This window comes from Asterias amurensis, chromosome 17 (genome assembly GCF_032118995.1).
Source record: "Asterias amurensis chromosome 17, ASM3211899v1".
NCBI classification, from domain to species: Eukaryota; Metazoa; Echinodermata; class Asteroidea; order Forcipulatida; family Asteriidae; genus Asterias; species Asterias amurensis.
Window position 1 is genome coordinate 9383111 of NC_092664.1, and position 13859 is coordinate 9396969.

Consider the following 13859-nt stretch of genomic DNA (forward strand, 5'->3'; position numbering starts at 1 on the left):
ATGTACAATACACTTTTTACATCAATTTGGTGGAGTTATTGGTTCAATGTTACGGTATTTAGAAATAATTATACAACAGTTTAATTTGGGACAATGGAATGGACATTTTTTATTTGAGTGAAACAAATTTGCTTACAAATATTAATCGGGTGGTATTAGGAAAATTATGGAGCCATTCCTATCCGGATGGTGACAGGCCTGGGCCAAATTTCATAAAGCTGCTGAAAGGTCGATTTTGTGCTGACTCTGTGCATTTTCCATATATAGCGCAAAACTGCAAGCAAAGAAACAAAAAGGCATGCTAACCTTCCCGTTCTTACTGTATGGAAATGAATAATGTAACAATGTAAACCCATGGTGAAGGCGCAAGATGGTCGCCTAATTTTCTTGCTAACCTGTGAAATACCTTATGCTTTTAAAGCAAATTTTTTTTCTGCTAAAGTTGGCACAAAAATTTGCTCAGTGTTAAAGGAACACATTGCCTTGGATCGGACGAGTTGGTCTATAAAAAAGCGTTTGTAACCGTATGTTATAAAATGCATATGGTTAGAAAGATAATTTAAAAGTAGAATACAATGATCCACACAAGTTTGCCTCAAAATTGCGTGGTTTTCCTTTTACCTCGTCGACTAACACGGTCGGCCATTTATGGGAGTCAAAATTGACTCCCATAAATGGCCGACCGTGTTAGTCGACGAGGTAAAAGGAAAACCGTGCAATTTCGAGGCATGTTTGTGTGGATCATTGTATTCTACTTTTACAGCATCTTTCTACCCATATGCATTTTATAACAAAACGCTTTTCAAAGACCAACTCGACCGATCCAAGGCAACGTGTTCCTTTATACAGCACTATGAAAATGGTCCCTGATACTCAATATTTTGCCTTGGTGCTCCTTGAAATGTGCCAATAAAAATACAATGTCCTCATGCCAGTGCTCTTTACTAGGAGAAAACTGAAATATTCAGACAGAAATCCAACATTTTTCATTCTGTACCAAGTTGCAACATTGAGATTTAAAACATAATCCAAAAGATGATGTACATATTCTCATTTCGCACTGCCATCTATTTTCTGTGAATTTATCATCAGAGCATACTGATCGAAACGTCGAGTTGAAACCAATGGTTCTTTTCAGAACCACCCCCAACTCATTAGAGATAGTCATTACATGGTGTTACCGCAAACCTTTCTATATCATTGAGGGTTTGTTGTTGGAGACAACTGAAATCAGCAATTCCCTTGTTTGTTTTGATTGGTGCTTTATGCTCTTTTTTATACAAAATGAAACTATTTAAAGTTTATATCTGTATTGTTTGACAGCATGATTTTCTACAAAATAAAATACATTTGAAATGAGTATGCTTGCTTTTGCCTGGTTAACTTTGTTTAAACCCCAACCCCATTAACGTCAATAGGTTGAGACTCTTTGATACAATGGCTCAAAAATACACGCTTTGGTAAATCACCACATTTGTATGACAGTTCCAATGAATCGTCCATGCAATTGTTTTTCAGGGTCGGCAGCTCCTCAGCTCAGAATGACTGACTTCCCAAGTAACACTTTTGGGAACGTTGTACTGTTAAGGGTTTATCTATGTACACTTCATATTGTAAAACTTTCTTTTTCCGTTTTGACGGAATATTGCCTCATTGGTCAAGTATTGACAATGACACAAAATCGTTTTACTTCACCGGGGCTCAGAAAGCTGTTCTACTGCCCCCAAAAATGCAGGATATGCATAGATTGTACCATAAAGATCATGTTTTTTGGCTGGTACCTGAAAGGGCAAAGGACATTGCCACTGGTCAGTTTTAAAGTCAATGGGAATTATTTGGAAGGGGCACATAGTCCGAAACCAGGGGTATCGGAAGCTAGGCCTGCAGTAAAATCCAGGCCTGTAAAACACCTTTTTACTTTTACAGTAGCATGCATAATTTTCAAGAGAAATGAAATTCTTCCACAAACTGTTGCCGGTTACCGTCACAAATTACGTCCGAGGTAGTTACATTATTAAACACTTTTTACACAGGGCATTATTTACAAACGAGTGAAAATAATAAAAACATCAATAGGTGCACTTGATTATCCCTGGTCTGCTCCGTTACGATCGAACAGCGTTGATGTCATTCCAGGGGCAGCCCCCAATGCCCTGCTTGTGGAGTGGGTCACTTGGGGCTGGCCCCAGGTGCATGACGTCAGTTACCACGAGAGGGCAAGTGTTCGTTTGATTAGCTCTTGTCAGGGGCTCACCTGAATGAGCACTGCGGGGTCGACACAGGGAAGCTAATCGAATGCACCCAATAAAACAAGAGAATCACTACAACAGGTAACAATTTGTATCCTGAGAAACCTTGCCCTTAAAAGACCCTTTTCACACCATGGCCCACTTTCATAAAACTGTTTAGCAGAAAATTATGCTTAGCAGATGTCTTTGCTTTAAGCAAAAAACAAGTGGGGCACCAGTTGCATTAATGTAAACGCAATGGAATTATGGCTGGTAACCAATCTTGCTCAGCAAAATTCCCCTGGGCTAAGCAGTTTTTTTTTTGTGCTTACAGACTTTGTGAAATTGAGCCCAGGAAATTCCTGGAAATATTAATGGTACATGTACAGTCATAAGTACTATGGTAGTTTTTTGTGTAGTTTCTATATGAAAGCTTCTTGTTGTTGAGATGGTAATGGCAGTAAGCAACCTACATGTATAAAACTGAAATGGCCAATTGATTAGAAATCAATAAAGTATTTGAAAATTTGAGTATTGGAGTTTTTGGGTGGTTTTTCGGCGCCTTATTTTTAAATTTTTTTTATATATTTATTGGGAAAATTGCCAACATGACAAATGCACAGTTCTCTTTCTTGTGTCATTCTCAGCCATTTTTCCTTATGCCACATTGTGAACCTTAAAACAATTGAATACAAAATACATACAGAGAATTCCTGACACCTAGCCTGGAATCAGCCTAGCCCATCCTGTCTCCCTCGTATCCGTCGCGCTAACTGGATGTCCTTAGGCATTATCGTTACACGCTTAGCGTGGATGGCGCAGAGGTTGGCGTCTTCAAAAAGATGTACTAAAAAGGCTTCCGAGGCCTGAAGAGAAAACAAATTAAAGAAAATGTGTGTCATTTTGAAGAACAAACAAACTAATGCACAGTGTGCACAGCCACAATCATGGGTACACATTTTATGAACAATGGTTTAAAAACCACTGATGAAACAGTTAGGCCTATCTCAATGAATTTTCATATATCAATAATTAATGGCTGTGTCAATAATGAAAAAAAAGTGGTTTTAAAACATTTGTTCTGTCAGACTATAGTTTTAAATCAAAACAGCAACAATTTAAATATTTGAAATGTCAATAAATGTAGAGCATGTGGGCATCATTGGCACATGAATGTAATTTTCAAAGACCAGATTCCACACTTAATGTGTCCCAACATGTACATGAGATAACAAAGCTGTAAAAGTTTAACCTCAATCGGTCATTCGAGTCACAAGTAGTGAAACAAAAAATTTACATTATTTTTTTGAATGAAAAAAAAAACAAAAAAAAAAAAACTAATTAATAATGGACTGATGTTTCACTCTAGCAAAGTCTTTCTCGAAGGCTAAATGACAACAGAAGAAACATGAAAAGGTAACTACCTAAGTGTAACATAAGCAGTGAAGTGGCAATACATTTAGAGGGAGGCTAAAAAAGGGGGATGTCTGTGGGGATCAGTTGCCTGATTCTTTCGTGCGCGTGCGCGTATAGTCTTGGTGCAACACGTTCTTGTTTTCCTTTCACACACAGCGCGGCCAACTCACCGACAGCGCTGAGAGAGAGTCAGAAAGCTCACAGAAAAAGTGGTTAACAATGTACAGGGAGACAAAGGAGGGGGGGGGGTTGAGGGAAAAGGCTGGTTTGACCACAAGAAGATGGGAAGGTTGGAACAGGGGGACAAGGTAATTTATTAGTGAATGTGGCAGGCTAAAAAAGGGGGATGTCTGTGGGGGGAAAAGAAAAGGCTAATACAAAAGGTTATAAGTCATTTTCCTTCTTGGGTGTTTAGACCATGGGGTTGAATGGTTTGAAGGCGCCTAATCCTTTAAAAAAAAAAAAAAACGATTGATAAAGGCCCAGTCACAATGGCCTCAATAACGAAAATGTTTTACAATGCTCGCCTCCGATTTGTTAAGTGAGTGTGCATGTTTTCTGCGTGGAGCAAATCAACCAATAGAATGCGTTCTCTTTGCATCGTGATCGTTATTGTTTTGTTATCGCTGCAGTGTGACTCGGCCTTAAAGCCATTGGACCCTTTCGGTACAGAAAAAAAAAAAAAAAGTTCACAGATTTACAAATAACTTACAGGGTTTACAGAAGGTAGTGGTGAAAGACTTCCCTTGAAATATTATTCCATGAAATGCTTTACTTTTTGAAGAAACGGTAAAACAATATCAATTCTCGTTAGCGAGAATTACAGATTTATTTTAAACACATGTCATGACACGGCGAAACGCGCGGATACACAGGTGGGTTTTCCCGTTTATGTACTTACCTCTTGTAGAGCCATTATGGCTGCAGCTTGCCACATGAGCTGGTGATGTGCAAATATACCTGCTACTTCTTTCACCTGCAAAGACGATACATTAGAAATAATGGACAATATAATCTGAAAGGTACATTGTATACTAATGGAGCTTTGAACAGTTTTTGTATTTGTTTTAAAGCTATTATACACTTTCGGAACAGAAAAAAAATTAAAAGTTCACAGATTTACAAATAATTTAAAGGGTTTACAGAAGGTAATGGTGAAAGACTTAGCTTGAAATATTTTTCCATGGAATGCTTTACTTTTTGAGAAAACATTAAAACAATATCAATTCTCGATAGAGAGAATTACGTTTTTTTTTTAAACACATGTCATGACATGGCGAAAGGTAGGGAAACAAGGGTGGGTTTTCCCGTTATTTTCTCCCGACTGACTCCGATGACCGATTGAGCCTAAACTTTCACAGGTTTGTATATAAGTTGTGGTACAAGAAGTGTGGGCCTTGGACAATACTGTTTACCGAAAGTGTCCAATGGCTTTAATATAAGTTGTGGCGCACAATCTGAAAATTCATTTTAGCATTAGTTCAGACACAATCATGGGTACACATTTTCCCCCATTTTTTCTGAACAACAGTTTGAAAACCACTGACGTAGTAGCTGTTATCTCATTGTTTTTTAAAGATCAATTAATAATCACTGTGTCAATGATGAAATAAACTTCTTGAGTTTGTCAAATACAGAATAAGATCTGCAACTAGAGTTACTCAATATTTTTTGTATCTATTGTTAATTTTTGTGTCTTTGGTACAAAACCAAATACATAGATTTATTATCTTACCACTCGTGCAAAAGGTAGTTTTGTTATAAGAAGACTTGTGGATTTCTGATATCTACGAATCTCTAATAAAGCTCTGGTGCCAGGTCGATACCTGCGTTTCTTCCGTCCAGTATCTGTTCATAAGAAAATAATAAAGTTATTAAAACATAAAACACTATAATGTGAAAACTGTGAACCCCCTGGTCCCTGACAGGTGGGCTATCCTGCATTGTTCATTGAATAAAAAATAAAAAGCATGTTTGAAAAAACAAGTTGAAGTTGAACCCTCGATTCTGATTTGCGATCCATAGTGTCAATGTTTCTTGTGAAAGCAGAAAAAACTGCAACCCGTTGGTGCTTGATTTTATTGTTTTTTTTGCTGTAAAAAAAACAAAAAAACAAAAAACCAGGGGATGCTATGGTACGTACGAATTACATCATACCATGAGTGCATTTTGGCGACCCCCAACCAAAAACTGTTTCTGACGTCATAACCAATACGGTAACCGAGCTCACAACTCGGTTATCGTTCAGTCTGAAAAGCAGAACCAACGACTAACAACCGAAACAGTTTTTGGTTGGGGTCGCTAAAACGCACTCCCTTATGACCAAGGTCAAAAATAAAGTGCTGCGCATGCGTCGTCGTTGTATCGATACTCACACTCCTTGTTGCTATGTATAGCAACAAGGAATGTGAGTGATACAAACATAAATCGCACGTCCATCCTGCATATTGTGTTTTCTCCTAACTCTTATTTACTCAGCATATTAAGTGTAACGCCAGGCATTGGTCAACTCTGAGTCTCTGCCCTCTGTGAGTCACAGCGACAAACAAGATATTCTTCCTCATCATAATTACAATTACATGAATTATTAATATTATTCATTGCATTGCAGTAGAATGTAGGCTAATTGTATTTACTGTAAAAGTACTGTAATATTTTAATAATGTACTGTAATAATGTCTTTTATTTTTGATTTAAGAAAATTAAGTGCAATTTTAATATGATTATTTAATGATAAATTCAATTTCAAATTAGAATTGGGGCCTAGGCCTAGTTGAGTTCTTTAGTAATACGTTGCATTCATTTCTCCAATCAATTTCGTTTGATTTTGAAATCGATTTGAATGAATTTTATAGAATGAAGAATGAATGCACTCTTCTTATTCTAATAACTCCAGACTGAGTTTTTATATTAAATATGTCTATATTTAATTCATTGTGTTTACCTGGCCTCGGGAGCATCATAGCGGGCGCATGTTGCCTTGGTCCACTACTACCACTTGACGGCGGCCGGTTGGGTGACTGACTACCCGGCCCGGGAAACTCAACAGGCCGTGGTGACGGGGGCCTCGGTCTGGCTGCCTGGGCCTGGATGGGTTGGCGTCTCTTCGGACTCGAACCTTTCCTCCTCTTCTTTCCTTTCGCAGCAGGGGCTTTGGCGATTTGATTCGTTCTCGCCATCTTCAGAAATAATCTCTATATTACCAGGATTTGTAATTGATGAAGTAAAACTCATGTCTGGTGTTCCATCACGATGATATTTGGAGATATTTTTAGTTATTCTGTAGTGACCGTCTTGTTCGAAATCTGCGCGCTTGTTAAACAGCACCCCAAGCGGCTTGACATAGCCATTCATTTCCCGCGGATTTTTTCCCGAGCGGTTGGTGGCGCTCTTTAACATTAACGGTACAAGTCTAAGTTGGATTTTCTTTTTTTTAAACAAAACTTTGGGGACATTTTTTAGTAAGAAAAAAAGATGTTTGAAAGCAAAAAAAAAAAGGGGTTTTCACTTGTGACTCAGCTGACCAATTAAGACTTTTATAAGTTTTTTTTTCTGTAAGGTCGCAATATGGTACAGATTTTGAGTCAACAAAATTATGTTTGACAGCAAAAACAAAGTACACTTGCGACTCTTGTTCTTTCATGTAGAGTCGCATTAATTTAAAATAAAAGGCCCTATGGTATCTGACTGGTCTTTGAAAATTACCATGTTTGGATTTTAACAACTTTTAAAATCATTTTTATGATTTAGGTCCGTGGCTTACTGCTACTGTTTGGGGTTGGTTTTGTCTTTGGCTTGGTAGGCCTATTGCAGAAAACAAAATTAAAGGCAGAGGACACTATTGGTAGTTGTCAAACACCAGTCTTCTCACTTGGTGTATCTCAACATATGCATAACATAAGTAACCTGTGAAAATTTGAGCTTAATCGGTCATCAATGTTGCGAGATAATAATAAAAGAAGAAAACACCCTTGTCACACGGAGTTGTGTGCGATTAGATGGTTGATTTCGAGACCTCAAGTTCTAAATCTGAGGTCTCGAAATCAAATTCGTGGAAATTACTTCTTTCTCGAAAACTATGGCACTTCAGAGGGAGCCGTTTCTCACAATGTTTTATACTATCAACCTCTCCCCGTTACTTTTCATCAAGTAAAGTTTTATGCTAATAATTATTTTGAGTAATTAACAATAGTGTCCACTGCCTTTAAAATCATTTTTATGATTTAGGTTCGGGGGCTTACTGCTACTGTTTGGGGTTGGCTTTGTCTTTGGCTTGGTAGGCCTATTGCAGAAAACAAAATTAAACACAATGGAAATGGGAAATAATGCACTGTGGAGTGATTTGTTTTTAAAACAAGGAGGGGGGGGGGGGGCAAGCTCCACTGAAATGGTGCCTAATTCATTTTAAAAGTCAGATGTAGGCATACTACATTTTTTTAAAGGGGGGAAAACAGAGTGTCGATTCATTTTATTAGTCACTTTGTCTTATTTATTTATTATTGTTGCCCAATTCAACAAAGAGTCCCCACTGGAAACAGCAAAATATGTCTACACATCAAAATACTTTTCCCTATGGACTACACTTGATTGGCATAACTTCACAATTTCAGGTTGCTTACAAAAAGTTCTGATCCCAATTTCTGGGAACTGCTTCTTGTGGATCATTCTGTGCTTATGGCCCACAGAATTACAAGCTTTACAGACTTTTTACAGAGGATGTCTGTAAGCGCAGAGCTCTGTGGTAGGCAGCGTCAGAAGATTTGGCCCTGGTTGACCCACTGTTGGCGTCTGTGAAATTTATTAGAATTTCACATTAAATTGACTTTTGCAAAGTAAGATTTATAGCCCTTATGAAATTACAAATCTTTTACCTTTACCTGCAAAACCCTTTCCAAGAGGAGCGTAAAAGTTTGATTAGTTTTCTGCCATTCATTTTTGTCAGATGCCCTATATTGCTTGCGGCCTTTTGTTACTGGAAAATAATAGTTATGTGTATAAAAAATGGGTGTAGAGCCTTATGGCCTTCTTCCGGGCACACAACAATGTCTTCCCTCAAACAGACCTGCCGTCGATTTTCACAAAACTCTTCCTAAACTTAAGACTAATCTTAGGACTTAGATTGAACGAGTCCCAACCCTGCACTGTAGCATGCGGAACTTAAGATTAATCCTAAGTTAAGACGAGTTACTAAACTTAATAAACCCTGTATAATGCACAACAAACTTGATAAGCAAAGAACAAAAAAACACTTAGCAGAAACATGTTACCAGCAGACATGGAATAAAGTTTACATTTGCAAATGTAACAAAATGTAACCCAGTCATTTTTCCCTTGGTAAAAAAAACATTGTTAAAGACACTGGAAACATTGGTATATTGTCAAAGACCAGTCTTCTCACTTGGTGTATCTCAGCATGAGCATAAAATAACAAACCTGTGAAAATTTGAGCTCAATTGGTCTTCGAAGTTGTGATATAAAAATGAAAGAAAAAACAGCTTTCAGATCCTTAATTTCGAGACCACAAATTCTAAATCCGAGGTCTCAAAATCAAATTTGTGGCAAATTACTTCTCGAAAACTACGTCACACTTCAGAGGGAGCTGTTTCTCACAATGTTTTATACTATCAACCTCTCCCCATTACTAGTAATCAAGAAAGGTTTTATGATGATAATTACTTTGAGTAATTACCAATAGTGCCCACTGCCTCTGAGCAGTATCTGCAAAACGCCTTTTAAGGTGTTAAAACGCCCTTATGAAATAAGGCCCCGTTTACTCAGCCCAGTGTAACCTAAACATATGTTTATATCGTGCGTCTATATACATAGTTATAACTTTTAGATTATCCAGAGCAAGGAATTAAGCAAATATAAGATAATAAAATAAAACCTGATTCTAATATTATACACAATTGCTACACAAGTATTTACATGACTTAAAATTAAGTTTGCTAAAAGAAATAAGCTCTATTGCTCTTTGCTTCAATAAATTGCATCAGTTAGAAACAATGAAGCAAAAGCTTTTTTCCTTTTTTTTGAGAGATGATGGACACTAAACAACTTGAGCACTGTTTGGTTTGGGTGTACACATACAATAAGATTACAAATAAAAACTGATTCTAATACCATATACAATTGCAACACCAATTATTTACAATATGACTTATGATTAACTTTGCTAAAAGAAACAAGCTATTTGAACTTTGCTCCAATAAAGTGAATCATTACAAACAAAATATGAAACAAAAGCAATTGACCTTTTGAGATATGGTAGACACTAAAGTCCCTTTCACACGAGAGCCATTTAGCAAGGGTCCCTCGCTAAGTTTTAGCATGGTTAAATACAATTTTACAAAATGTATGCGTGTGAAAGGACAACAATACTGTCGTTGCGCCTAATGCAAGCACAGGTTGTCAACCAATGAGGTTTGTTAATAAAATGGTGTTTGAAGCTTTGCACTGTGTGGAGAATAAGAGTAACTACAAATATAAATATGAACAGTGAACATGCGGGTACAACCATGTGTGAAATCTCTTTTGAGGGAGTGTTGGCTCTGGAAGAACCGGTTTGGTCTTACTCTGTTCATCTTTAGGAGTGGTTGTTAAAGATGGAATTTGCGGTCAAATGGAAACAAATAACTCTTCGGGGGTTCTGAAGGGTTGGGAATGTTAGGGTTAATGTAGAGGACTTCTTAGAATCCAGAGTCTTCATCTGATGAAGGCTGTTGCCAAGATCTTCCTAAATCCTTCAGGGAATCCGTATGAACGACACGATGAGTTGATACCTGCAAATAAATGACAAAGATGACTAAGTGCTAGGAAGTCTACCACAAGTTAATTATATTATTTTATTTTACTGTCTTTGGAAAGATCCAATTTTTTCCAACCACAGTAAGCTTGGGTATGGAGGGTGAACGTGGACAAAACTACTGCTTCATAACAGATGACCATTGTGTGCTCGGGCATGTGTGTATTTTTGTGTGTAAAGCTTGGTCGACTGACAGCACCAATGGTAAAGAAAACTAGGTATAAGTGTAGTCAACTATGGTAAAGAAACCTCTGATACAAATTTTGCTGAATGTTTCTGAGGGAATATTTTTTATTTATTTTTTTTGTTCGCCCCCCCCCCAAAAAAAAAAAAAAAAAAAAAAAAAACTCTAGGTAATGGTCTTCAAGAAGAAAAAGATTAAACAGCTGGAGGCAGGAATTGATATTCCTCTTAAAACAATTATATTTCCAATATATTTGGAAATCAGATGAGGAGTAGAAAGAATGTCATGCCCGATTTTTATCTATCCTTTTTTATAGTTGAAGTCAGATCATAATAATAATAATAACTTTACTTATAGCGCTGATACAAAAGGGCTTAAGAAATACAAAAGCAACCAAAAAAAAAGAGTACAAAACTACATGTTTTACAATAGAGGTGGGTTTTTAATTGGGATTTGAAGGAACTCAGGAAATTGGTTAAACGAACAGATTGAGGAAGAGGGTTCCAGCATTTTGGCCCAGTTGCAGCAAAAGCTTTAGATCCTAAATCACCTGCCATTTGGAACAAGCTCCATGCCACATTAAATGTAGCTCAAGAGAAAATTGAAGTCCCATTTGTTTTGCTAGTAATTCCCTTCCCTTGTTTTGAACATCATTTCTGTACCACCCTTGTTGTTGTTTTTGTACGCGCCTTGAGTGTTTTTCCGGAGACGTGCGCATTGTAAGTCCACATTATCAATACTACTATTTTGTATTCATAAATACCTCAGACAGTTTCGCTGTTCCTATTGGTGGAGAGCGCGTCACGTGGGTGTGTATAAACCTTTGTTTATGACCGGTAAAAAGTGTTAATTCATGGGCGTAACATGTGACCTTGCACCTGTTCTTATAAGTCAGTTTCTTCATTCTTATTGGTCGAGAGCAACGGCTGAAACAGTTGTGCCACGCCACGCGACACACGCGACGCGCACAGCATTCCCTTATAAGGAGTTGTTTACCCGAGGGCGGCGGAGGGCTTTACCATTTCATAGCTGGAGGGGTGTTGTGTTGAAAGAAATCATTTAACAATTGTAATTTTTGCATTTATTTTACTTTTTGACCAAAAAGTGATGATGTTTTTGACCGAAAAGGTATTTATGAATGGAAATCAAAGTGTGTTGAATCGGTTTTCAACTAGTGGTTTAAACCCGCCGAGGCCTTGTTCTTTATAATTTACCTCGACTTCAGCTTGGTAAAATTATCAAGAACCAGGCCTCGTTGGGATTAAACCACTAGTTGAAAACCTCTTCACCACACATTGATTCCCTTAGTTACACCCACCTCAGTTTGCGACCGATACGTCTTTGTATCCCACGCTTGACCAACCAATGACGTCTGTGCTCTGTATGTGCTACTACTCTGGTTACCAGCTCCATGACTGGTACTGCTGAATAACTCCCTACTGCTGCTGTAAAAAAAGTCATAATAATAATATTAACAATAGTATTGAACATTTCTAATGCACCATGTCTGTCAATGATGACAATCCTGATGCAAAACATAAGTCCTCAGTAGGTTACTTGGTACTAAGGCGTGACATTCTTTTAGGAACCCCTTTTTTTTTAAGTCTGGTTGCTAAATCGGTCTTTATCTGTTTATACTCGATATTCTAAACTGACAAGAAGCTCAAATCCTACCGCAGGAGACAGGATTTGGGCTTAAAGACAGTGGACACAATTGGTAATTGTCAAAGACCAGTCTTCTCACTTGGTGTATCTCAACATACACATAAAATAACCAACCTGTGAAAATTTGAGCTCAATCGATCATCGAAGTTGCAGATATTAATGGAAAAAAAAACACCCTTGTCACACGAAGTTGTGCGCATTCAGATCCTTGATTTCGAGACCACCTCAAATTCTAAATCTGAGGTCTCAAAATCAAATTCGATGAAAATTACTTCTCTCTCGAAAACTAGGTTACTTCAGAGGGAGCCATTTCTCACAGTGTTTATACTATCAACCTCTCCCCATTACTCGTTACCAAGTAAGGTTTTATGCAAATAATTATTTTGAGCAATTACCAATAGTGTCCACTGCCTTTAAGCCGTCTTTTGTGTGACCCCAGAGCCAGAAACCACAGACCTCATAATAAGCAATATACGTTTCAGTGACCGAAGCAAATTAAGGAAACAAAACCAGGGGAATTCCGAACCGGACAAACACCTAGCTTCTTTGGGGACCGGGTCTAAAAGGATGTCACGCCTAAGTTGATCTCCTCCAGAACTTTTTTACCTACTCCTCACAGGATATATCACATAGATCTTTTCAGTAGAAATTTTCAGAAACTGTTAGGAGACTTACTCGTGTACCATTGTACTTTTCAGTCCGGTATTGCTTGGTCCACTTGATCCATCTGTAAAACAACAAAATATTTGTTTATATTATTTTATTTATTTATTTCAACAAAACCTCCATAAAAATGGTGTTAAGATAAAAATACACTCCATTTGCAATAAAAGGTATGCATAAGCACGTGTTTAAGGAAACAGGATAACCGTGACACTCTCGGACGACCCCCAGACCATCTTGACAAAGTATGAAACAAAACGATTGTCAGAACGATCTGAGTAGCTGACCGAGGGTATCAAGGTCATCACATTCAAGAAACTGGTTATGAAACAAAACTGTTTTGACACTATCACGAATACGCTGTTTTTAACCTAGTGTCAGATGTAAATTTCTGCCTGAAAGAGGGACTAATAATTCAATTTAGCAGCGAGAAATTCTTGTGCAAGCTAAACCTGTTTTTTCACTCTACCAATTAAAGTATAGACCTTATGCATTGACGTCATCCAGCCGCCATCTTTGAGATCAAACGGTGACGAAACAATCGAAACGCACATAGATTGGCCAATGAACAACCTCCTTTTGACCGAGGGCGCCGTACTGAAATGACGTCATGTGCATAAGGTCTATTAAATAAAAATCTCCACATGAACGTCTCTCTTAGGAAGAAGTTCATGAAACTGCTATCATAATTACAACATCTAATTTATTAATTTTCGAGGAAGTTAAATTTTATATTTTATATTTACCAAAATAATAGACCACAAGGAAAACTGACTGGGTAAATTCTAAACAATTTGGGGTTTAACTAAGAAAAATTGACTAGAGAGGGATTTGAACCAACTGATCTAGCCCAATGTCAGTGGTCTCCCTATTTTGTCAATATCTCTGTTAGGGGATG

General features: G+C 37.5%; 2 protein-coding genes across 4 annotated transcripts in view; both read right to left on the reverse strand.

Annotated features, from left to right (window-relative positions):
- Window positions 1-711: 711 nt before the first annotated feature.
- On the reverse strand, window positions 712-6956 carry LOC139950058 (histone H3, embryonic-like). Its single transcript, XM_071948690.1, has 4 exons — window positions 6589-6956; window positions 5380-5492; window positions 4546-4620; window positions 712-3094 (listed from the first exon to the last, which is right to left on the reverse strand). Exons 1-4 carry the CDS (start codon window positions 6821-6823, stop codon window positions 2960-2962), a joined length of 558 nt encoding a protein of 185 aa, XP_071804791.1. The 5' UTR covers window positions 6824-6956; the 3' UTR covers window positions 712-2959.
- Window positions 6957-8124: 1168 nt separating this feature from the next.
- Window positions 8125-13859, reverse strand: part of LOC139949593 (uncharacterized protein C8orf34 homolog) — a 32203-nt gene continuing 26468 nt past the window's right edge. For 2 of the 3 annotated variants that reach the window (XM_071948003.1, XM_071948001.1), the window contains exons 12-14: window positions 12974-13025; window positions 11952-12078; window positions 8125-10426 (exon numbers count right to left, since the gene is read on the reverse strand). In XM_071948003.1, coding sequence (XP_071804104.1) covers window positions 10334-10426; window positions 11952-12078; window positions 12974-13025 — 272 coding nt within the window. In that variant the 3' untranslated portion in view covers window positions 8125-10333. The remainder of the gene's footprint in view (window positions 10427-11951; window positions 12079-12973; window positions 13026-13859) is intronic. The other variant, XM_071948002.1, reaches the window with a different exon arrangement.

What these genes read in the sequence shown, in the direction of transcription:
- LOC139950058 (XM_071948690.1), bottom strand. Translation starts at nt 6,823, where the DNA reads ATGGCGAGAACGAATCAAATCGCCAAAGCCCCTGCTGCGAAAGGAAAG. An exon ending in TATGATGCTCCCGAGGCCAG is followed by an intron (nt 5,493 to 6,588) that starts GTAAACACAATG and finishes TCTTATGAACAG; the next exon opens with ATACTGGACGGAAGAAACGC. An exon ending in CCATAATGGCTCTACAAGAG is followed by an intron (nt 3,095 to 4,545) that starts GTAAGTACATAA and finishes TTTTCTCTTCAG; the next exon opens with GCCTCGGAAGCCTTTTTAGT.